The sequence below is a fragment of the Drosophila serrata genome, unplaced genomic scaffold (genome assembly GCF_035046125.1).
Source record: "Drosophila serrata isolate PLE 108 unplaced genomic scaffold, ASM3504612v1 contig_156, whole genome shotgun sequence".
NCBI classification, from domain to species: domain Eukaryota; kingdom Metazoa; phylum Arthropoda; class Insecta; order Diptera; family Drosophilidae; genus Drosophila; species Drosophila serrata.
In genome coordinates, this window is record NW_028257054.1 from 739555 (window position 1) to 765767 (window position 26213).

The window sequence follows — 26213 nt, forward strand, 5'->3', positions numbered from 1 at the left end:
TCTTCCCGGGTATTTATCTGGGGTGTAGTTGAAATTTGTAATTGTATTAAATTGCCCCCGCATCGTATCCTTTCTGCTCTACTCTACTCTATCTACTTTTCGCCGGCAGGAAACTCTGCAATTGCGTCCTGTCGGGCGACGGGATGCCGGACTGTACACCTGCCAGGCGCAGAACTCGGTGGGCACCTCCGAGCAGCTGTCGGTGCAGTTGGACGTAAAGTGTACGTATCCTGGTCTGACTATTTACCTTGGACAAAGTTTTTACCCAACTCTCTGTTATTTCTGCCTCCTCAGATCCGCCCAAAATTATTTCAGCTGGCCCGGATCGCCTCACCACCGCCCCGCTGTTCAGTCCCGCCGCCTTCGAGTGCCTGGCCGATGGTAATCCCTTGCCATCCTTCAAATGGGTACAGAGGTAAGTCTGATTTCAGATACAGAATAGTTATACACTCAGAGAAAGGTTGAAAGTATATTAGAAGAGAATGATTGGGTAGATTTTAAATGCAGTTTCTAATTAGAACATTGAGAAAAGTTATAAATTTATACGCAAATACTAATTTAGCATCTAGATAGATATATTCCCCAAGTGTTCTTTAAAGTATATCCCTTCTGCTGATCTTAAAGTATAGAATTCTTGCTTCTAAGAGCAACTCTTTGTTGCCACAAAGTTTGTAATAATTACAGTGTGTACCTATCCCATTTGCGGTTGCCCGAGCGGCAATTCTTGAGCATTTTGCATTGCATACTTTCGGTGGCCTCTTGGCTCAGTTTATAACTTGGCTTGACTTGACTTAAAGACATGGCTCAATGGTGAACCGGCGCCTGGCCTGGCCTGGCAAACCGACCATTGTTGTCGGCCGGATGGCAAAAGCTAATTAAACGCGGCTCACGCGGCGTATGCGCAATATTTTCAGCACTGTGAAGATGCGGGGATGGCTGCACTTTATGCAATAATTAGTTGAATTTAGCCTTTCCAGCGAGAACTTTTCCTTTGAATGCTGGCTATGGCTGACTGGCTGTGAGAACAGCATTTCCCTTCTACGAGGGCACATTTCCTGTTGCACGTTTCCTTTCACAAGTCACTCTGCCTCCTCCCTAACAGAGCTGATGATATTTCGCGTAATTTTAATTAGCTGCTCAACGGAAATTGTCTGAACCAAGGGAAAACAACTTCGAAACAAAGTCAGTTTTCTGATGAATACTCGCTGGTATACCCTGGAATTTATCAGACTTCATTTTGAATTGAATTGATGCTTATTCAGAGGGTTTCCTTCTCTGAATTCGCTTAGATTTTCACTTAACTCGTGCGATTTCATGAACCCACTATCCATACACCCAGCATTTTGCAGGGTAGCAAGAAAGCATCCATAATGCGTGCTGGATTAGCCTCCTTCCGTTTCCTCTTTCGCCTTTGATGGCATCGTGCATTAGTATGCAAAGCAGGCAAATCCTGCGGAAAAACCGAAACCGAAGCACTCTTCGTCCTCGTATGACTGTCTATGGCAATCCGTCTCTCCCTCTACGCCGCCCCTGTTTCCCCGCACGTAAGTACGTGATTTTTGTGATTCCATTTGTTTGCACTTGCCCCCCAGACAATCGGGCTAACATAAAACATACACGGCCAGGGCAGATCGTGATCGGGCGGCCATATATATATATATATAGAGGATGGGGATTGAGACTGAGAACGGAGCCATTGTAGGTGGTTATGCGAAGGTGTCGCCATCTAATAACGAATGCCACATGCAACACATTGACGTGTTGACTTAATGAAGCAAACGCGCGCGTGTTTATCAGAAATTAAATGTCAATTGTTGAAAACTAATTTCCACGCATGTTCTTCAAATACAGACCCCTCCTCCCCCTACCTCGCCACCCTGCCACCCCCTTAATGTCATCCCCCCCTCCCTCCTGCCATCGCATTAAATGGCGCGTGCCGTGCTGAGTAAACAGCGGGAGACCCCCAATGGGGCCTCTTGGTAATAAATCAATGCCACGAAGTGAGCCGCTGACAGGGCGACGTATGCTCCATGGCTCCTTAATCTCCTCCCCCAGGTGTCCTTGGACGGGACTGCAAGTGCAGTGGGGGCCACGGAACGCCTTGCAAATGAGGCAGCCAAGGACAGGACAGGACACGGAGTTCTGTCACTTTGATTTACGTGATTCGAGCAGAAAAGCCAGCGAAAAAGAGAAGCTCCGCTTCGTGTGCCAAACTTTTTCGACTTTGTCGATTTGCATTTGAATGGCTTTCTAATTTATTGCTTTTAATTGCTGGCTCCAGAGGAGCGACTTAAATATCAGTGCTTTAAGAAGCATCGAACGAGTGTATCGGTTGAATTCTCCTTTTTTTGCGGCTTCCTCAAAAGAATCTGTGGGAGAGCCGAGGCCCCAGAGGGACTGGCCTAGAGCATTCGCAGCTTGAAAGGCATTTCTCATATTAAAAATGTATCAAATATTTCTGTGAACGAGCTCTCTGTGGCCCGTTCGCCTCTGTGACTCTGTGAGGCGATGGCAGCCTGCACCGAAAAATAACTCATACGCATACGCAATTTTCAATACTGCCAAGGCAAGGACTGCACCATCGGGGAGCGGGCTGGAGGCAGGGGACGACACATGGAGGGATCCTGGAAGTAAGGGGAATGTGGCCAACTATATGCATCAGTTTCATTTTGTCCGGTTCGCAGCAGCTCAAAGAGTCAGCTGGGAAGAGTGAAGAGTGTGTGAAATCAGGAACAGATAGAATCCCGATGTTAGGAAAGGCATAATGACAATCAATTGCCTCTAGCCTCAAATAAACGTATTAAATAATTGCTATATATATTCTATGCTATATAAAATAAATTAATTAAAGTACATGCAAGATAATAGGTTATCTCTAGAGTACCTAGCACCGCTTTTAATCACTATTACTTTGGATCTTTGCCCTTGCAACGACTCCATTTGTTTGCCAAAATCTCTATCCAGACACTCGACTGATTTGAATTCTTTTTTCGCATTGCAGAATGTCCAGTGGGACCAAGTACATGGAGCGGGGCTTTGAGTCCAGACTGGTCATTGACAATGTCACCTACGAGTACCAGGGCGAGTACGAGTGCCGGGCCACCAGCTACATCAATGGCCAGGAACGAGTGGCCGTATCCGATCCGGTGTCGCTCCAAGTTGTGGGTATGTTCCTATCTGCAGAGTACGCTCTGCCATGTCCTGTAGCCCTAAAAAAACCGCAGTGCCACAAAATATGACTACAACAGGAGAGCAAGAGAGACCTCATGCTCTGGAATCTCTGGAAAGGGTATTCGGGGTTAAGGAACGGACAATGTATGCGGTCATAAATCTCCTTTTGCCACCACCATTTGCTTTTGCTTTTTTCGATGTCAATTTTGGCCCCGAAACCAGAATGGAAACACCAGAGCAGTGTCATGGAGATGACCAGAGCAGGTGACAACGCAACCCGGGAAAAAAGAAGCATACGATTCCGCCTCGAGCCACTCATTTAAGTCCGCCCCTTGTGCCGCTGCCGTGCAACTAATGCACACTTAAAACAACTAACAAAACTCCATTAAAAGCTGCAGCCGGAAAGCGCCTGCAAAACATTTTAAGCGCTTGCGTTGCCACCTTCTTGTCTTCCCTCCGATTTCCCGCTTCCACGGCGCTTTTCCGCTTTCCCACCGATTTCCCCGCCACGGCCACACAATTTCGCGGTGGCTGGCAACTTGCAACTGGGCAACGGACTAAGCCAAAACGTAACACAAAATCAAAATGAACTTATGACCGCAGCGCCAGCGGAATAAAAAAAGAGCGGAGCTTCAACTGCCGAGGGCGAAGCACTGGACAGAGAACTAAAAAAAAAATACAAAAAATAACACACAGCGGAGGAACTCTTAAAAAAGAGCAGCAAGAAATATTTAAATTTAGTGCTGAATACCACAGCACGTACATAATTTATGACCAACCAAGGACACGAGCAATTTAGCAGAGTCGGCGATGAAAAAATGCACAAAAATAAACACTGCACATGGACCATGTACATTATGTATACAAAAAAAAGAGTCCTCACCGCATTTATATATATTTTCACGTCCCGGTGTTTGTGTGTCAAGTAACTAACGAACTAACTAACTACGACAGCGTGCCAGAGTGTCGGGAAACAAAAAAAAATAGTAAAGGTCATAGGGAAAGTCCCCTCCTCTCACTATTGGATACAAATAATTAAAGTTTTTATGCACTAGGTTTGCATAATAAAAAATAATTACACAAAGTAAGCTAATTAAAGCTGAATATAAACAAAAAATCGATAGTTTTACTTTTAATACAATGCAATTAAATGCCTTTTAATAGAAGCAAGTTTTTACATATTTAATAAGCAAGAGTCACTGAACTCTTTGGAACTGCATAGCTTGCCAGGCTACCTTAAAAGCAATTGAAATTGCCAGGGAGAAAAGGAATAGAAGACCCTGTTTAAGTACTTTTTATAATTATCTTTGGCATTGCATTGGTCATCAATTAAAAAGTCATCGGACCAGACTAGACGTGCCTCCTTTCCATACATATTTCACCTTGTTTTCCCTTGTCCTTGCAGGTGCTCCCCAGGTCCTGCGCCTCCATCCATCGCTGCATACCGTCTCCGTGAAGAGGAACGAAGCTGCCAGCCTAACAATGGTCGTCTGTGCGGATCCGCGACCCATCCGCGTCGCCTGGGAATGGGGCTCACTGCGTCTGGAGGCTGGCTCGGGCATCGGTGCGTATACTTGTTTGACAGGCAGTTACCGCCTGGCGGCCTGCATCCGCCCCATTGGCCGGCCCGCTAATGGTAATGCAATTAGGGGCGCCAGGCCTTAGTTTTGCCTACTCGGAATTCAATTAGCGCCGACTTACAGAAGGCAGGATGTCTGCCGCGGTCGCTTGAGTGCTCATTAGATTAACCCTTCCCGCAGATCGCTAGTCAGGGGCAGGGGCTGTGCCGCAAATCAAGACAAATTACATGACCGACTGGAGCCGGAGTCGGACAAGAAACTGCCAGTGTCATGAAGAGAAAAAAATATATATATGTCAGTGGGGAAAGGAGGGAGCTTTGTGGCTGCCTCGAGCAGACTTCCCACGCCTGTCAGCCGCCGGTAATCCGAGCTTCAACAGACAGGCAACACAGACCCCCAGCAGAAACGCTTTTTCGGATGAGCATCCGTTGCACAGATGCAGCCCGGCTCCCAGACCCTGAACTTGAACTGCAGCCATGCTGGCTAGTGTTGCCAAATTGGCATTAAATATTTATAGCCAACAAACAGAGTAAACTACCAATAAGTGTATTATGCAGGATACTCGCAGAGCAGAGGCTATGAAAACTATAATATTTACTCTTTGTTTTAAAATGGTTATAAATAATTTACGTAGTGTAAAAGGAATTTATTCCTAAATTGACCCTTTTCAACTGCTGAAATTCCCTTCTGTTTCGTATATATACCAATAATAGCCAGTCTGGCATCACAATCCTTGGGTCTATGGCTCGCATTATTCTTCGTTTTCAGCTTGTCTGCCCGTGTCCATCCTTGGGTGTCTCTCGTGCGTGTAATCCTGCGTTCATTCGCTGCCACTGACACAAATCAAACGCAGCTCCCTCTGTCCGTCTGATCTGTGTGGGCTTCCGTCTCTATTCCCTCCCTCAATCGCAGTGCTCCATTGGTTTTCCTTGCTAGTTAGCCCATCGAATCGAATGATTAATGTCCGGACCTCGACAAATTGTGTGCAATTCTAGTGCGCTTACTTTTAGCCCACGAAGCCAATTCGCAGTGGCAGCTAACATACTAGCATTTGCTTGTACTAACAACAAAATCCGCCCCCGTTCTTTGCCACCCACAGATCGCTTCCGGGCCGACGATGTGCAGCCGGACACCCGCGAGGACTGCTACCTATCGACACTGCACATCCTTCACACGGACGAGCATGACTCCAGGCCCTACTACCTGGTGGTGGAGAACGAGCGGGGCACCGATCGTCATGCCATACACCTGATTGTGGAGGGTACGTTTGCAGGTGCATAGACTTTTCTTTGATTTTCTTTGACCCCCATCAAAAGCATTCCCATTCATCGTCGTAATCGTAATCATTCCGCACTCATCGTACATGCATTGCACGCATTTCGCATTTAAGTTAAACTGTTTCTGGCTCATCACATATATTTACACCACACTTGCTTTCACTTGGAAAAAGGAAGCAGTAAGGATATTATTTTGAGAACTGTTTTATATTAAAATACTTGTATTTGAAATAATTTCAATTCGTTTACCTTAACTATAAGTAATTTCCTTATGAATCAATTAAAAATACTAGAAATGTTCTACATAATTTTATAAATTTAGAAAAACACTTCACTGTTCATTGTTATGTATGATAATTCAAAGCACTTTCTAAAACTTTTCTTATATTTTTCGCTCTCCAAGAGCAAACTAAAGTTAAAGTGTAAAGCCTATTTTTTCCCAGTATTCAGAAACATTAAACTCATTAAATATTATCGCATCCCTTGCACCGAATCCCACCGATTTTAATTAAAATCAATCATACGTGCAGTGCATATATGTATATTGCACAGCATAACTTTTACATATGAAAATGAAAATTCCTCTTAATGCTTGCATAACTCCAACTCCATCACTTCGACCAAATCGGAATGAATATGAATACACCAATCCATGTATCAAATCGTTGAATGGAACTTCCGGACAGAACCCTACGAGATGAGCTACCTGATGGGCGTCGCCGGAGGCTGCATGGCGGCCATCCTTTTACTGGTCTGCCTCTGCATCTACGCCATCAAGAGCAAGAGATGCTGCTTCAAGGGTAAGTCTGAGTTGCCGTATTAATTGCAGAACGTCCCTGTCAAGGCCGCGACAATTAAAACTTCCTTCTTCATTATGACGCCTGTTTCTCTCGGCCCTTTTACCGCCGAACCGCTGTCGCACTAATTGCAAAAACACAAAAACTTGCCCAGCTCACAAAGCGCTGAAATGCGAGATGGCGGCGCGTTGCGGAGGGAAAGCGGAAAAAATGGCTGCCAGGATAGATGCGTCTCTCTTCCAGGCTTTGTGTGTGTTGTGCTTGCTTTTTCCTCTTCTCCTTGAAACTCGAAACTCAAATAAATCTCATAAAATATTCATTAGCGTCCAACGCCTGCGGTCAGTCTCCGTTTCCTGTTTCCCCCTGCTCAAACAAAAGGGGTTAAGGGTTTCGAGCCAGCTTTTTGTTTGCAGCTCCAACGATTCCCCCTTTCGCTTGCTTTTTATTTTATTTTCTTTTTGCAAACCATGTCTGCGGCAAAGGACTCTAAGCCAGGGCGATGCCTAATTAGAAATCAAAACGCAGACAAAAAGCGGCGAAACTTTTTACAATTGTAAAACAATTTGCAAGGGAGCAATGGAAACTTTGCCGGTTGCCAGTTGTCAGTTGCGCCTTGCCCGTTGCCATTGCCCAAGGACATTTGAGGCATAACCCCGCCATCTGATGATCTGTAAACACTTCAAGCGGAGGCCGCCACCTAATCGCAATTTCTCAGTTGTCAATCAAGCTGTCAATTTTACTGGCTGACTGACTGGTGCAGCTGCCTTCCAGTTGTCAAATGCCGTTTGACAGATCTCTCAACTGTGACCCGCTGCAGGGATACATCTATATGTTTTATATCAGAGAGCCGAGAGTCCTTCACCCCTTCGAGATCCATCAAAATTCGATGGCACGTTCTTAGCAATCAATAAGTTCCTGCCTCATTTATCACGGGGGGGAGTTATATAAATATATATATCTGTCTTGTCCTGTTTGTTTGTAAATTGCCATAGGTATTTTCACAGCTAATTTCTACCAAGATACAAGACAAGAACCGCACCCTTTACAAAGTAATGGGCGGAATTTATATTCCTGAATATTGCGAATGCGAACTCTAATATGAATCCTTTTCTCTCCCATTTTCTCTTCCTGCGTCGCGTCTCTCACATGGCACAGGATCCACGGGCTATAAATCATCGGATAAAGACAGGTAAGTTGAAGCGTAATACGTACACACACCACTTTCATACACAAACACACACCCCGGGGGAGGGAGGGGAAGGACCATAGATAAATGACCATTTTGATATATTTTTATGCAGCGCCACCAACAGGTGGCGCTGGCGTGCCAATTTATGCGCCCCTACTGGCCGAATGCAGCAACTCAGTCACCTCCTCACACACACTCACACTCCACACACTCGCAGTGGGGCAATGGAACAATGAAAAATGCTTCCCCATGCATATGTACGTGTGCCTCTAAGTGATGTATGTGTGCGTGTGTGCAGGACATAAAATATTTTACATTTTTCATATATTCAATATATGCACACGGTCTCTGAACTCGGGGAGATGGGTTTGCCTTTTTGGCAAACGAATATTTTTGTTTGGCAAAGAATGAAACTCAAAATACCCTAACTAGAGGCGGGGACAACTTGTGCCATTACGGAATTATCTTTGGTTTAGTTAAATAGCTGCCAAAAGGATACAGAAATATTCAGAATAAAAGTTACATTATAGGCTACTTTCACTAAAAATGGAATATAGCAGATACTTCGATATATACTTGGGGAGTATCCTAAATATATTCCCAGCGATATAGAATAAAGTCATTTGTAGTTCTTTAGGAAGCATCTTAGTCAGATTTTGTATTTTTGTACTCGCTTTCCTAAATTTTGTATATGAGATTGCAAGGATTAAAGCTTATAGTTATTATTATCTCACATTTAGTAATTTCTAGACAGTCAAGAACAATCTTAGCCGACATAATAAAAAGTCTTTTTAGTAGACCTACAATATACCACAAATCTTTAAATCTCATTATAAACTGGTTTTATATAGAGCAAGAAGGGAAGCTGTTTTCGGAAACACGATTTTTCTGTTCTTGCAGTGAAAATCGATCATAACTAAGCCAAAAAAGCATTATGTTTCAATCGGATAGCTTTTCTATGCTACATTCTGTTGGGTTAATAAAACTGCATACTCAATGTACCATTTAAAAGAATTCAAATTTTTATCAATTATTCAAAATTGAACGAGGTAACCCCTTATAAATTTTTCAAAAACTAGGTAAAAATTTATTTTCCTCCGGACATGGCTAGATCGACTCTGTTTTCAATGCTAATCAAGAATATTTGTGATTTATAGGGTCGGAAATGACTTCTTCACATGGTTAAAAGCTCCTGAATGGAATTATAAGGGTACGAAATATCCTTTATGACTTGTATAGTATAACGAGTATTATACCATTCAAATTTTTAAGAGTATTTCGGGTATTTCTTTGTTTTCCAATAACAGCAAAGGGGGACGGCCATCAGCCCATCGCTCATTGTTGTTGTTTTTGTTGTTGGGACTACCGTGCAATATGAGTTATGAGCGGTAGTTGTTCGGCCACTCGCCTCCTGGCTACTGGTTTAGGAGTTTAAAATTACTATTTTTCGTTTATGAAACAATACACCACCCGAGTGCTGCTCAGAGCAGGCCCCACAGCATAGATCAATGGGGAAAGGAGAACGGAAATGGATTTCGAATTTCCGTTTCAAGTACGCTTCGACCGCATTTCCACAAAATTCATTTTGTGTGCCGCAGACTCACTCATTTAGGCCCAATCTCGTACGGGAGGCTTGGAAGGGAATATCTAATTTCCCAGGCTCCAAAGTAAACAGTGGCCTGCGGCGAGGCGGCGACAAAAACTAAATAGATATTCAGATATGCGAGAGGGATACAATTTGCCAATCAGCGATAACAGCCGCCCAACCACTTAGGCTCCACCCCACACACCCCACACACCCCACACAATTGTCACTTGGGCAAACAATTTTCGATAACGATTCGGTCCACTCACACTCTTCCCGTTTTCTTTTGTCGCCCGCAGCGAGAAAGCTGATTTGAAATCACGCTCGGATAGCACGAGTGGCCCTCAAGGTGATTCGATTTACACCACGCCCGCCGGCTTCCATCACCACCAGCAGCAGCAGCAGCAGCAACAGCAACAACAGCTGCAGCAGCAGCAGGCAGCAGCGGCTGCGGCCGCCGCTCTCCACGCAGCCTCGCAGCATCCGCAGCAACAGTACCCGGGACATGGATCGCCGGAGGCAATGAAGGTACGCATGGCTGCAATGATATTACAACCGCCCACTAGAGTCTAGCAGGCAATTGATAGCCAACCCGACGAACAGCAACCAGAACAACAACAAACACAACAACACGAACTACAGCATCCACAGACACAGACACCGACACACTCACCGACCGAACAGCCACTCGATGGGGGTCACCTAGACATTAACATCAATAACAACAACAATAACGACAAGGGCTCCGCATCGACCACTGTCCTGACCAATAGCGATAGTAGCAATCCTCTAGAGGCGGCAGCCAAGAGCAATAGTAGCTCCAGCTCCAGCTCCAGCAGCAGCAGTACCGCCAGCAGCAGCAGCAGTAGCAATAGCAGCCACAGTGGTGGCAGCAGCAAGAGTGGCAAGCGGGATCTAGAGAACAATATGAATAGGGACATCAAACCCCAGGCGGCGGCCAAGCTGTTGCATCTGAATGTAACCGCCGGGGAGCGGGCAGGGGAGAAGGAGCCAGCGGCGGGGCTACTGCCTGCTGGTCCCCTAACGCCCGAGGAGACCCAGGTGCTGCTCCAGAAACTAAGCATCAACAATCCGTTCTACCGTTTCCGCAAGCAAAGCAACTCCTTGAAAGAGCTGCATAGCAGCCGGAAAGCGGTTACACCGCGAACCCGCACCCGTTCCCGATCCGAGACGGATCTGGGTCAGGTGATCAGGTCCCTTCCACATCCAAACCCAAACAGAAATCCCCAACAGCAGCAGCAGCACAGTGAAGCCAAAGTTGTAGTTGTACTAGAGAGTAAGCAGCAAGACATAGCCATAAGTAGGCCTAGGAGTAGCGTTAGCCTTAAGACTAGATCGGTAAGCAGTTTGAGTCCCTCCGGTAGCCATCAGACGGGGGATAGCTCCACGGTGATCACGAATCCCTTCTCCATCTTCCACGACGACGAGATCCTCACACTCAACGTGAACTCACGGCTACGCAGCGCGGCAAGCGCCCGAGCTGTGCGTCCCCAGCGCCAGGGACGTGGCCTGCGGCGACTCTTCGAGACGAACCGCTCCCAGAATCCACCCGCCGAGCATCACTACCTGCACGGAGTGCCAGTACGTCGCTTCGAGCGGCAGGACTTTGACAACGAATCCGCGGAATTGACGGGCAGAAGGACCACCTCGACTGGTAAGCCCAAGAGGTCAAGGGCGATTTTCAAGCAGCTGTCGCTGCGAAAGCTCCACCAACGTGGACCCGAGGAACCACCCTCGCTGCCCAAGCTCAAGCTAAGCTACCCAAATCGGACGCACAGCATCCAGAGCATGAGAGCCGCAGGAGGCGGTGGCTACGACATTCAGCACACCACCGCCTACCATCCACGACTAAACCACACCGCCTCTCCGGTGGGCAAGGCCAACTACTTCGAGAGGCTGCAAGCCAAAACTCGCCAGGGAATCCAGAAGATACGCGACAAGTGCCGCAACTTCAAGACAGGCAGTGGGGATGGAAGCTCCATGGGCGGGTCCGAGTTCAGCGGCTTCCACACGCTGGCCAAGGACGAGAGTTTCCGCTTCATTAGCGATCGGGCGCACATCTCCAGCTACGAATCCCGCTGCAAGCAGGCCACCATCTACAAGAGCTACAAGTCGGAGATCGATCTGAGCAAGAATCTGCACTACCTGGATGCCTACCTAGAGCAGAACTTTGACCACCAGTTGAGCACCACCAAGCAGTCGGCCCACTCGGTGGGCAGGGTCAGTGGAGCGCAGCGTAGGGCTTTGGCCAAACAGCCGGAGACTCCAGAGACTCCCCGCCGTCCGAAACACAAACGGAGTCAGTCGCAGGCGGCCAACTACGGGGCCAACTACGAGAATCTTGGAACCCTGCCCATTGCCGCAAAGTCTAAGGTTCGAGGCTCGACCCTCCAATCGGACTCGATGAGCAGCTCCGACTACGCCTCCGTGTTCAGTGGACCCACCTCCGCGGCGGGCCACAGGCTGGAGCCGGATGCCAAGGCGGAGGAGGCTGAGGCCAAGGAGTTTAAGTTGCGCTACGAGCATCCGGACAAGATGTGCGAGTACTACTTTGACAACCTAACGAGCTACGCCCTAGCCCTGGAGGAGAGCGAGGACTTGCTGCTGGCGGAAAGTGCCAAATCAGCGAGATTCTTCTACGACGATGACGACGACGAGGAGGAGGAGGATGGGCTTGGGGTTGTACGGGTGGGCGATAACGGGGATGAGGTGGCAAATGGGGCGGCGGGTGGCAAGCCCGATTACACGGCCCGCGACATACGCATCCGTGTCAGCGTGAACGAGTGCGAAGACGCTGATTGGCATCAGCCGGAGAGTGCGACATCGTATAATGAGAATCTGGCCGAGAGCACATTCTACCAATCGCTCAATCAGCACTTGCAGCGCCAGCAGGTCGGCGAGGAGACGCTGGAGGACCAGGGCCTGCTGGCCGGAGTCGGAGCAGGGGCGCCCGTGGGTGGGGAGAGCTACCTGGACCATTTCCAGCGGCAGCGGGGTACGCGCAGGGATTACGACAGGGCCGGAACCTCGTCCCTGTATCAACGAGGCGAGTTCTACGGCTTTGGAAGAAGCGGAGAACCAGGCGGAGAGCCTGAGGAAGTGGTGTACGCCGCGCGACAACGAAGGGCAGACCTCATGGAGGCCCACTACGCCCGCAGCTATCAGTCGGGAGCCAGTCGGGGCAGAAACAGGGACAGGGACAGAGACAGGGGCAGGACGCGATACGCCCTGCAGATGGGATTGGAGATGGAGCGACAGCAGGCTGCACTGCCGGGTGCCACGGCAACCGCAATGCCGCCTGCAACAGGCAGTGTCATCAATTTGGCTCTGCCGGATGCCCTGTACGCCACCAGCAGCAAGCAGCAGATAACGATGCCAATGCCCTTGTCAGCCACAGCCACACAGTTCCAACAGCTAAAGCCGGAGCCAGTGGCATTAGGAGCGTCAGCAGCAGCAGTAGCAGCAGTACCGGGAGCAGCAACAGCAACATCCCCGGTAGCTGCAGCAACATCAGCAGCGGGAGCAACATCGGTGGCAGGCAACTCAACCGGAAATGCAAACAATCGCTACATGCTGGAGAATCTGCGCAAATACTACGCAAATCAGCAGCAGCACCCGCCCGCGCACTCGGTCAACTCCTCCTCGCTGTCAAACTCATCCTCATCGAACTCGTCAATGTCGCAGCAACAGCAACAGCAGCAGCAGCATCAGCAGCAGCTGAAGCTCAACTTGCAGCTGCAACTGCAACCGCCACCCACCGCGCCCAGGCTGCAAAAGCAGCATCACTTAGGACCCCGCCGCAACTCTAGCACCTCGAACGCCTCCTCGACCGCCGACAACTTTGACACCTTCATAACGTTACGCAACGCCACGGCAAATACAAGCGCGGATTATTTGGCCAAACAGCAGCAGCAGCTTCGACGTGGCCAGCAGTCTGTGCCGCTCACCTCCGCTCTCAACTACTACGGACACGGCGCGGCCACGCCCACGGCCACACCCTCGCTGACACCCGCCCTTGCCTACAATGGCAAATTAACGGCCACCGCAATGTTGTCACAAGTAAATTTAAGCAGAGCAACCGCCACAGCGACATCGTCCACTGGGCCAGGAGGAGGAGGAGTGGGAGGAACGGCAGCGAGGACCTCCTCCCAGGCAGCCGCAGGAGCGGCGGGGGGAGAGGGATTCATCCTAGAGTACGAGTGTTAGCCTTCGATCGAGCAGGGAGTAGGATTTGTTATTTCTTCGTCGTTTGCTATTTGTTTGCCTTGCCAAAAATTACAATTACAAATTGGCACATTCGCTTTCGCGCTGATTAGGACTCGTGTGTATGTGTATAGAGAATCGTCCTGCCGATTGCGAGTATGTAATATATGCAGGGGAAAGGGGACAAACAAAAAAAAAAAAAAGGGCATGGGGAATACGAAGCCCAGCAGCCAATTATTCGTATCATATCAGAGGACATAGGGATAGTCAAATCATTTGCACGGAAAGATGCTTGATCCACTTGATTATGGTAGGAGATAAATTAACGTAAACTACGACAATAATGCAACAATTCAATTAAAATTGACAAAGATACGGATAGCGATAGCGAAGGACTTGCGAATCGTGTTTAGCATAGGGGACATATTATTAGCCTAAATCTATTAGTCACAATCTTAGCGAAGGACACATGAATTGAAGCGGCATAAATCAAATTTATAGTTAAATCAATTACACACTCATGTTACGCGTTCTCCTAAATGTATGTGTATGTGTATTATGTATACTGAATACTACTGTATCCTATAAAGATAACGAATTTTTCGAAATGTACTTCAAACTCAACTTTGAATAACCGCCCGGCCCAGTTTTGCCACCTCCCTCCATTCCCAAAAAGCAAATATTATGTTTTTCATTTGATAAATTCGTATAAACTCGTGCAAAGTTACTACAAGTGCCGAAAGGTGCGCAACTACAATTACAATACATAGAAATATATCTGTAATTGCATGTAAGTGAAGGTTCTGGGGGGGAAAGGCAACAAGAAATGGAAGAAATGCACCTGCTCTGTAATTACGTTGATTTGAAGGCGTAGACCTCTCAAATATATACATATATTTCATCCTTGTAAATACAACTATCACACAACTAGCTGGTCGAGCGGGCACAGCGATCGACTTTAATGAGCATGCAGGGCGTATGCGCGATATTTTCTCATTACACCATGTGTATTCGCGGAACCACATAAATATTTGCACAGCGGCCGAAAAAAAAAGGAGGAGACTCACGCACACACTCCGGAGGCCCACAAACATGGCGAATGCTTTGGGACGACACACACACACACGGGCAGAGGACGAATAAAAAACAAAACCAACGCGGCGTATGTGCAATGTATTTCATTTCCACGCCGCAACGCCGTCTGGGGTCCTCCATGCAATTATCTGTGTGCGCGCAATTTATCTCATTTGCGGTTGAGTTATTTCCGACTGCAGCAAATAATACTGCCTGCCATCGTCCCGATCGTACATATGTATGTGTGACTCTCTTTTTTTTTGCGTCCTGCGTCCTGGCACTCTTCGCGGTGCCTCTTCGCATCCGTGGTGCCCTGCCTCCCTTTCGGTGCCGCAGCACACTTTTCCGCTTAATTTACTGGCAGGCGGCAGCTGCCTTCGCTGCATTGTCAGTTGACAACAGCAATTGCTGCATAATGCATGCCCAGGACTCTCTGTGTGTAAGTTCTCCTGTCACCGCTTCTGTCCAGCACCCATGCCAGTGAAAGTGTGAGTGTGAGTGTGTATCCTGGCCAGGCTTAATGCCTCAATGGCTGTTTGCCCGGTTGGAGCAACAATAATAATTCATTGGCTGCTTTATGGCTGGCCATCAACTTATCGGCGGACTCGCCGCCCATTGCCCATCTGCCGTTGCAACATATAAATTAATAAAAGTCAAATTAAAATTACATACTTTGGCGACAACGAGGAGTTGCGATTGGAATGGAGCTTGCCATGGATATGGGGATCAGCATAAAGATTGGGTATCTTATCATTATCGCCGATCGTTGACGTTGCCCAGCTCGCCAGCTCGTAAATCCATTGTCACACACAGAAACTGTTAGGGAATGCATCACTTTGGGTATCCTTTTATCTCATCTATTATGCCTATTTTAACTATTCAATAGCTTATACTAACCCAGGCCCGGGATATGTGTTTATAGGGGGAGTCCTTTGAAATGAAGGGCTTTTGAATTATCAATCTCTGAACAAAAGGCTGCTTACTCCCAGATTTTCGAACTAGCTTAATTTGAAAGCAGATTTTATCAGTATCCACATCAGTTTAGCTGGACTTTTATTATCGACCCAAGGACAGATACCGACTCAAAACTATACCAACAATACCCAATACCGAGATACCCACACCCACACACTCGATATGAAAAACCTGTGTTCAGGACAAGAACTGCCGCCAAGCGTGCATTTTGTACAACTTGAATTTTTTTCCACTTTTCTATATATATTTCTATATACTTATACACATATATATATACCTACTTATAATGCCTAAGCCCTATGTTCGTGTGTTTACGTTTTGTTTACGTTTAAGTAATGCAAGAAGAAGGAAAACCAAAACCAAAAAAATGAAAAAAATAAGTGGCCAATGGCCCGAGTTTACTTAAGTACGATCTATATACTTATATATTACATATATATAGCATTTTCCACATCACACATACACACACACACACACACATTTATATACAGTATACCTATTGGATACATACAGCGTATGTATGTGTAGGTGATCTTGAACGCATTCATTATGTTTTACGTTAACATGCTAATGCCCATTTAGTTTACATTATGTATATGTATGTATAACTTATGTTAATGATGTTACTACTACTACTACTACTACTAAAGACATTTATTCGATTCGATTAGTTTTCCTTTTCGATATGAGATTGAGATTCCCAAAGGTGCAACAACTATATATTATTGTAATACTCAAAACAGCAAAAAAGAAAGAAACATGAAAAAGAAAACCAAATACCAAAAGTACTCTACTCAACCACACCAAGCGGAATGTTTACCTTGCCCGCCCCCCCAAAAAAACAAAAAAAAAGAACCATGTAAAGCATTAAATCAAAGCAAATAATCCAGTAATCAGTAATCCAGTACTCCGGTAATGCTGTAATGCTGTAATCCAGTAACCAACTGTCTGTGCTCGATGCATTTTGTGCAACTCAAAACAATTCCAGTTACGCTCCCAAAACATTTGTTCGTTTCTGTTTGGTTTGTTTCACTATTTACTTTTTGCTTTTAGTCTTCGGTTTCTAATTCTGATTCCGTTTCCGCTTCCTTTTGTACTTTAATACTTCAACTTGTATGTGTACTTGCAACACTTTTGTATGTATGCGACAGCAAAGAGTCATGCGATTTGAGCCAGGAATGCGAATTCCATAATCAAGTTTTTATTGCCTGCTTTTGGGCGCGCGCGTGTTGCAAAAATATTTACACTTTCATTTTGTCCAACATGCAAACGTTAACGTTAGCCTTGTCCTGTGTGTTGTTTGTCTGCCTGTTTGTTTGATTAACAACCTGCAACATGTTTTGGCCTTATCTTTTTATTCCCCTCCCCCCTCTCGGTCCCCTCCCTCTTCATGTGGCCATCCTTTTCAGTTCGGTTCCATTCTGTTTAGTTTTGTTTTTCCCTTGTTTTATTTGGCTCTTGTCTTAGCTGGAACGCAGCCAAACTGAGAATGTAACCGCAACGAATGTGAACTGCTATAACCAGATTTTTGTGTGTGTTTTACCAACTCTGTCTCTCTCTTTGTTTGCCTCTCGCTCATCGCCCACACCTTACTCTCGTGTTTGTTATTGTTATGATTTTCGCCTGCTTCCTGCCTCCATTTACGGCTCTCGTGATTATTTTTATTGCCCCCCAAGTACGAGTACATAACATACATCAGATTTTACTACTTGTTTACTACTTACAATATATATGTACACTTTGTTGTGCCCCGTACATGTGAGAAGGTAATTTCGAGTGTGAGTGTGCGTTGTGCACCAATTTGATTTGGAAAACTTTACTTGCGTTATAATTAACCGCAAGAGAATGGCAAGCTGACGGATTGCAGTCAAGGAGACGAGGGCCCCCGAGTAAATACCATTATCTTTTGCATACTTTTGCATTTGTTTGCGTTCGCAATGCAAAACAAAACTCATAAATAAAATGCCCAGACACGCACCACAAACTGTCAGTGCATAAATCACCAGCAAACTGGCAACTTCTGGCCGACAACAAATGGCCCGCACCGACTTGAGTTGGCCAAAAGTTTCGGCCCATCCGTCTGCCGGGCCATGCAGTTCGTTGCGTTTTGCAGCGTAATTTGGCCGAATCAACAGAACCAGCTTTCCCTGCATCATTTGGCAATTTCACGCGAAGGCAAATATCGCAAAACGCCAGACGGAAGCTGGGGAAAATCGGTCAGGCGCCTCTGAACTCGTGCTAATCGCATAATCCAATTAGCTGTTTGCCACAACACTTGATACCGGCTTGCAGAAGCACTTGCAACTTTCAAAAAATTTCCCATTGGTTGTGCAATGCCAAACTTATGATTGAGTAACTGGCAAACGAGTTGGTCAAATCCAAATCCAGTTTCAGTTAGCCAGGTACTTAAAGCTTCATCCCTTGGCCAGCACTCTCACCCACTCACAGGCACACACACACACACCTTCACACACACACACAGTCGCATGAAAGCACTCGAATTGCTGCTCACCTTCACAAATGCAATAAGCACCCATTCACACCCACGAGGGCAATGGCTTGGAGATCCAGAAAGAAAACAATCCCATTTGTGAGATTAACCACAGACCGAGTCAAGTTTTAAATATTTCATAACTAAGCATTCCCAGAGTTCCAAGTATTTGTAATTAAATACACTTTTCACCTGCGAATGCGAATATCTCTTCACTTTCCACGCACGACCAGTTGAATGAGTTGTTGCTTTTTTGGGCCATTATGGCAGTTAATTACAAGCAATTAAGGCGACAGATGAGCTCTTCCATCCATCCATCCAACCATCCATCCATCCATTTATACAGCCGCACGCCCACCACTCGATAGTCCGAATAATTCGCAATGGAGCGCAAACAAATCAGAAAGCAGTGCAAATAATAACAATAACAATAATAATAGCAATAATAGCTTCGACGCCGCAACAGCAATCATCATAATGCGCAATTATAATAATTTCATTCCGCTGTCAGTCATCAATTCGGTTTGCATTCATGTCCGAACCATAAATAAATGTGTGTATTGTGAAATGGAATTCCCTTTAAATTGTATTCGCTCTGAAATTAATTAAAGTCCGAGCAGAAATGTATTCGACAAAAAAAAATCGCGTTATTTAATTAATAAAATTAATAATCGCACGCGAGGAGGTCCTGAAAGCGGAATAAGAGCCAAGAGCGCGCATTATGCATATTACAATTTTCGAATCTTTTCACGTCACGTTGCTTACAGTTCAGTTTTATTTTTAAATCACATCCCTCATCCGATTGTTTGTTTATTTGTTCGATTGTTTTGCGGGGCAAGGACTAACATTTTGAAAGCACCCCAGCTCCATTTTGTGTGTCCTTCACCTTTGCATTGTATATGACTACATGACAACTTGATGATTATTTGTTTTGATTTGTATGTTAAATGTTATTATTCACCACGCCTTTTGTATTTTCTGTGTGTGTATTATTTTTATACGAAACTAAGTATTAAGCAAGCCAACATTTATCCTCCTTCCGTTCAGTTGAAGGTACATATATACGAAACCGAGCGTCTGCAGACGCCGACTATAATTCAGATACCAAGGTCGTCGGGCCAGGATCTGGCTGGGCCCAAGGACGGGAGCGGTACTTGATCCAGGCCGAAATGGTTTTAGTTGAGTCTCAGTCTCAAGTGAATGCAATGTATAAATGTATGCACCGTGTATTAATTTATTTTATGTAAAATAAATTTATTAATATTAATCGTAATATTTATTTTAGCAACAACATTTTATTATTAATAAAAAGAATCTGATTTCGTAATCCCATTTTGTTTTCGTTTTTTATTTATTTAAACTAACAAATGCAAGTGCGGTTTTTTCAAGTTTTACTCCACCCCTTGTCGAGTTTTATCTCTTGCACCAAGTTTTTATAATTTTAAGATGAGTTGGGATGGTAATATACCCGACAGAGTGTGTATCTTGTCCTTGTCTCAGATATATTAATTCAGAATCCAACAAAATAAGATATATATCAGGCAAAATACAATCAAATTTGAAGGTATTTCCTTTTATTTTTGATCGAAGACTAGTAACATCCCATTCAAAGTGTATTAGAAATTCGAAAATTAAAAGATTAAGTTGATAAAAATCAGTATTTCCCCGGATCATTATTAGACTTGTAGAAAGCCCATAAGTACTGTCCCTGAGCCAAAGTTAGTTATCCATAGTTGGACATCACACACAGTTCCCTCTCGTACACACACACACCCACACCCACACCCACACACATATGTATGTAATTTAGTTTTAAATTTAAATATTCATATTATACTCCCGATTTTCGATCTAGCTCTGTCTCGTGTTTGTGGCATTTTGTCTATTTCGTTTGTACTTTATTTATATAGCCATCTTCATGGAATTGTTTAGGCAAGAAAACTGAATACAAAAACCCAGCAAACAAATAAGTTATATAAATATTTATACAATAATTATGAATAATGCAGAGCAAGTAATTTATAGAACAAAAAAAAAAATCGAAAAACAAATACAGAAAAAGAAAAAAAGTGGTGGGGATGAAAGCATAAGTAACAACACACATTATGAATGAAACAAATTTATAACGAATAAAAACAATTTAATTGCGAATGCGTGTGTGCGTGTTAATATTTATTCATACTCGTATTCACATGTATTCAGTTCTATGTGCCTTAATACTTTTGCAGTTGAGTTTTCCCCATTAATATTGCATTGGGCATTATTATTAATATTGATTTCGTTCATTGTATTCCCACTTTTGTCGCTGTCTGTGTGCGAGCGTTAGTCTGTGTGTGCCATGCCTTGTGCAAACGTTTGGATAATTTTCTCTTTGTATGTATGGATGGATATGGAACAATAAAACATGAATCCCCCCGTCCCTTCCCCATGTTTTTTTGTTCAGTTCTGATTTATTCACGAGATCCTGGTACCCGATCCCTTTCCCCTACCCCCATTGTAACGTATTTTTTTTCCCCTCACCCTCACTGTTAGCTGATTGAAAACAATATTTTTTACCCACGTGCCAAACGGCAGTTTCGACAACTGTCGCATTTTGTAGACACTAAAATGATCTTGGATCTCATCAACTGGCCACGCCCACACACCAAACCCACCCACCCACTCACACACAGTAACACACTCACACCCACACATCGACCACCTGGCATATGCTTCAATTTGAATTTGAATATGACTTTGAATGCGAATCCCTTTATTAAGTAATGTCTGTGATTTGTGTTTACCGAACTTAGTACTAATCATTCACCACTTTCCACGTATGAGATTCTTTTAAGCGGTTCCCAACTACAGCTGAACGTCACCGGAAATAAGAAAGACGCCAGGATTCGGCAAGAATCGAGAACATATTGCTCCAAAAAGTCCACTTCTTTCGAGAGTATATGCGAAAAAAAGAATAATTAATATACAGAAACACCCAAAGAGATTAAATTTTTAAGTTAAAACCAAGTTGAGGACCCCACATTCGAAGTGATTTTGGTTCAAGTGTATTTTTTATTTTCATTACGTGGACTTGGTGAGCAAAACCCTCCGAAAAACCCCGCCAGAAATCCCCCGTCTTGCTCCTCTCTCTCTCACTCTCTCTCTCTGTCTCTTGTCTCTCTCTCTCTATATATATTATATATACGCATACTTGTAAATTGTTTAATTGATATGGATTGATTGATTGATGACTGACCTTGAATATATATATACATATATAAAATCCACTACATACCTCTATACGATATGTATATCTTAAACTAATGAATATGAATATTTATGTAAAGGATTACCTTTTACTTTCTCTTTTGATGAACTTTCGATGATGTAATAATAAGCGAATGGACTGAATTGATTTTTACTTTGATATCTATATATCCCAGCATACACACACAGTCACAGCTACAGTCACAGTCACAGTCACATACAATTATAATCTATACGTATATATCCTGCCGGAAGTTGCTGCCGTTCGTTCCTCGTTCGTTCGCTCGCTCGTTCGCTCGCTGATTGATGATTGATGATCGTGGTTTGCCAATTACTACAATACTACCTATATATATATTATATATACTATATATACTCCCAAAAACACACTACCGATTTCGATGAGCTGAGTCATGATTTGTTATGTGGTGCAAGCGGATTTATACTTTCGTCTCGTTTTCATTTCGATACTTGTGTCCAATAATCTACACACAAAACACCCGATAATTATATAAATATATATATATCAATAAATACCTTGCTAACAGATGAATTATCCTAAAATCTAGCCACTAGCGTACGCATCATCCAGTGCATAATGTAATTTTAAACTGAATGTCTTCTTTGTGATAATCAAACAGAAAAGTTCCCCCTCCACAGACACTCGGAAACTTTATTAACAACACTGAAAACGAAAAAAATTTATGAACCAACTACACACACACACACACACACCTGAGCACCCTGGACACCACACGGCTCCATAGAGCTCCATATATCTTCCGATTCCAATTGCTCCCCGATCATGGCACACTGCGTATACTTGATATCATCAATTCGCTTGTAGCACCACCACTCTTTAGCTATCTCTCACTCAATCTCTATCTCTCTCTCTCTCTGTATCTTGCACCGACGCGGCACAGATGCCACTGAAAAACTCATTATAAATTAATTAAGCCAGCAATTAATAATTTTACGTTCAATTTAAGTTTGTAAATGAATTAATGTTTCCCCAACACTACCCAGCACCACCAGAGACAAGAGCAGTAAAAAACGAAAAAAAACCGAATACCAAACTAGCACCACCAACTAGCAGCCTATCCTCCTCCCCCCACTAAATCCCCAGACTCCTTCTCCCCTCCTATGTACATTTTTTTGCAATGCTTTTGTTGTCGTAGCCTCTAAGCCAAGCATAATTAACCGTGCATTTTAACACCCAAAGCCCAAGCCCAAGCCCCTTAGAGCCTCAGATGTGCACCACCTCGTCCTCGCACCCCGAAAAAGTAATTTACATATGGCAACAACAAACTTCGCTTTAGCTTTTTTTCATGTTGTTCGTAACTAGTTTGGAGAGAGAAAAAGTTTTTTAAATGTACCACATATACACACACTTTTTTGTGTTCCAGTTAATTGCAATTTGAAATATTTTAGCTAGCAAAAAAATATTAACATAAATTGACTGAAATTGAATTAAGCATTTCACCTGCAGCCACAAATGAGAATTTTAATTTATATTATTCGACCATCCTCTGTCTCCGTTCGTGTCTCGTGTGTCGTTGGTTGTTGTGCTTTTGTTTAAAGCTATTTTATGCATTGGCAACGTTCATTTCGCTTCTGTTATTAGTTTTAACCCCCGCTCCCCCTATCACCCAAGTGCACTAATTATGAGTTTTTAGTTTAATTATAATTTCCACAGAATGACTCTCACTGCACCAATCTTGCACAGAAATGAATAATATATAAGAGCTCGTTGCACTCGGCACAGTTTTTGATTGGAATCCTTGTTTCGTACTCTAGAATATATGCCTAGCCTAAGCGATTTTCCAGCCTTGTGAGCAGTGTAAGTATAGTAAGATAGCTCCTTCGAAGATTTCCCCAACTACCACATTCCCTTTGTCCATCGATTGAGCAAGGACTTGATATGATTTATTCCTCTCGATAGCTGACTCTCATGTCATTGCCTTCTTATGGCCTCCTTAACGCCTCAAATGGCTCATTGCAATCGCAAACACACGGACGACTCAAGTCGGAGAAGAACATATAATGCTATGGCATTAATTTTATTACGTCTTTACGTGGGAAAATTCAGAATGGGAAATAAGGAAGAGAATATAGGCAGAGTTGCCATGGGGACAAGGTTGACCATACTCTACAAAAATTCAAGTCTAGGGGTTATATCATAGGCTATTCGCATAAGTTTTTAAATTAATATTGTTTTTCTTCTAGAATTTCCGGTAAAATGGTACCAAATTGGGGGTATTGTCATCTTTAATGAAGTCTCTATTTAGTTTATAGTCGTTTAACCATAAGGATAGAATTTGGATAAAAATAGTGTAAAACTTGTCTAAGACACCTTTAAGATATCTTTAAAAATATAAGATCAAGGACTCCTTTTGGGGTAAGCAGAGAGTATGCTCTGTCGACATTAATAAATTTGATTACTTTAGCATGTTCCTTTTTGCTTCCGTCTGGATGATGCTCAGTCTTCGCAGCATGCAGGGGATTTTATTGTATTTCGTTTTAAGTTCAATGCACAATAAATTTTCAAAAATGGATTTATGCAGCACTGCCGCTCCACAGCTGCCCCTTTTACCATCCGTAATAATTTATTGCGTGTGCATTTCCGCTCCGAGTTCATCGAGCCAGTCGATGCTCGACGTCTTAAAGAGTTTAATTCCAGCCGGTTGGCAAATAGTCTGGCAGTCTCTGAGAATCAGAAAACAATTTGAGTTCGAGGGAAGTTCAGACGACGGCGGCAGGAAAGTTTACTTTTGGGCCACAGGCCACGGGAACAAAACAACTAGTGGCCATAAATTCCTGCAGCTGCTGCAGCCACTTTTGACACCCCCCTTTGGCACCCTCTCCTCCCCCTAGAAACTAATGACAAGCCCCGCAAAATGAAGAAACAATGCGCGCATAAATTACGCTCAAGGCGGTGCCCGAAATTGCATAGCAATGGCTCGGAAGCGAAAACTAAACGCAGAGAAGGAAAAAAGAATCTCGGCTGACAGAGGGGAAAGCTGGAAAAACAGTAGTGGGCGGGGGGCATTGGGTCTGAATGCAGTGGGATTAAGGAAAACAATGGCGCATCAAATTACAGCTAACAACAAACAAGCGAGTCGAACTCGACTTGGCAGACAACTGCCACGCCCATCGACCGAACTTTGCATTGTCGTGGTTCGGTTTTTGTTTCAAAGAGCCACACGGCGTATACGCAACTTGCTTGCTGCCACCACCATGTGTATGTCTGTGCTTCTGTATTTGTGTGTTTGCGTTTGTCTATTGTAATTTGGCGCTATTATTAAAAATCCTTTATGACGCCTGGCAGCAGCAGCAGCCGCTCCGATTTCAGTAAACGCATTCTGTGCGCTCTAATTGCGCCATTAAAAGATGACAAACAAAAAACGCCCGTCCTCCCAGACTGCGATGCCAGACTTTAGACTTCAGACTCTAGACTTGGGCTTAGCCACAGACTTCGGGTTCGAGCCACAGTCTACGCCAAAGACAATGGCGATGAACAACGCCGGCGACAGGCAAGAGGCATTTAATATGCTTTTTATGCGTTGCCATTCCGCCTTCCTACTCCTTGCTTTTTTCGGCACTTTCGCGCGGATGTCATAAATGGCATGCTTCATGCCAAATTGTGCCTGTGTGTGTGCCGAGTGTGTGTGTGTGTGCGTGGGTAAAGTTTCCCCGCCTGCTGTACCACTATAAATGTAATTTATGTGTGCGTGCATGGCTCTGTGTGTTTGCAGGTGCATTTTATTTTTTAATATGCTCCGGGCAAACACAACACATGAAATTTGCATTTTATGTGCACGCCTTCCTTTTTTCGGTTGGCCAAGTAAAATAGTAAATATACACACAACTAGTGGCCGTAAAACTAACTCAAACACGCACATCCCCCCTCACCTTTCAGCATCATCTGAAGTGTGTGTGCTTAAACCCGTCTTTCATAGAGTCATTTTTTCTGACACTGCTGGCTTTTTTTTTCAAGTGCCCAAAATAGAAAGATTAAATTTGAGAGTTGTTTGAAAATATAGAGGATGGAAACGTAGAGATTTGAGATATATCCTCAGATTTTTTTGAAAGTTTTGAAAAGGATAGAAAGTTGCTTTTTTATGTTAATTAAATATATATACAAGTAAGAAATTTGCTATGCAGAAAAGAAGTCTTTTCAGAGCCTTTAAATCATATATATTTTTCTAAAGCTCACTTCCTTTATACTTATTTGTACAATCACTGAGCATGTACTAATAAATACTGCTAAAAACCATAAACTTCTTTAAAAAGTAACCTACTTCCGTTTAATGGTTTCCCTTTTAGCATCTGATTTATCTTGTACGTTTAACCGTAGCCATTAATAGTATCTAACCATTTCATATATAGTCACTTAGGACCAAAGTCAATTCATATGCCTCTTTAGACTAAACTCCTTTAGCTTTTCAAATAAAATAAACAAGGTGAAAATATGAACTCATTTAGTTGACTTTCAGGCATTACCCAGATCGGTTTCATCCTTTTTGCAACTCACTTAAATCCTCACAGCCTCGTCTTAGGCTTTTTCCCCGTTTCCCTGTTTTATGCAGCCTTATTGAAAAATT

The 26213-nt window shown here is 44.1% G+C and overlaps 1 protein-coding gene and 1 long non-coding RNA gene across 8 annotated transcripts in view; one reads left to right on the forward strand and one right to left on the reverse strand.

The window, feature by feature from the left end:
* Positions 1 to 26213, forward strand: part of LOC110177225 (irregular chiasm C-roughest protein) — a 108638-nt gene that overhangs the window by 74237 nt on the left and 8188 nt on the right. Inside the window, exons 8-16 of one of the 7 annotated variants that reach the window (XM_086826250.1) lie at positions 110 to 221; positions 295 to 415; positions 3002 to 3165; positions 4577 to 4735; positions 5851 to 6024; positions 6715 to 6828; positions 7981 to 8014; positions 9899 to 10127; positions 19411 to 20514. In XM_086826250.1, the coding sequence (XP_086682376.1) occupies positions 110 to 221; positions 295 to 415; positions 3002 to 3165; positions 4577 to 4735; positions 5851 to 6024; positions 6715 to 6828; positions 7981 to 8014; positions 9899 to 10127; positions 19411 to 19521 (1218 nt within the window). In that variant the 3' untranslated portion in view covers positions 19522 to 20514. Of the gene's footprint in view, positions 1 to 109; positions 222 to 294; positions 416 to 3001; positions 3166 to 4576; positions 4736 to 5850; positions 6025 to 6714; positions 6829 to 7980; positions 8015 to 9898; positions 16767 to 19410; positions 20515 to 26213 lie in introns of those variants that run through there. The other 6 variants (XM_086826251.1, XM_086826253.1, XM_020943846.2 and 3 more) reach the window with 6 other exon arrangements.
* Positions 1 to 26213, reverse strand: part of LOC147644560 (uncharacterized) — a 93250-nt gene that overhangs the window by 57612 nt on the left and 9425 nt on the right. The window lies entirely within an intron of this gene.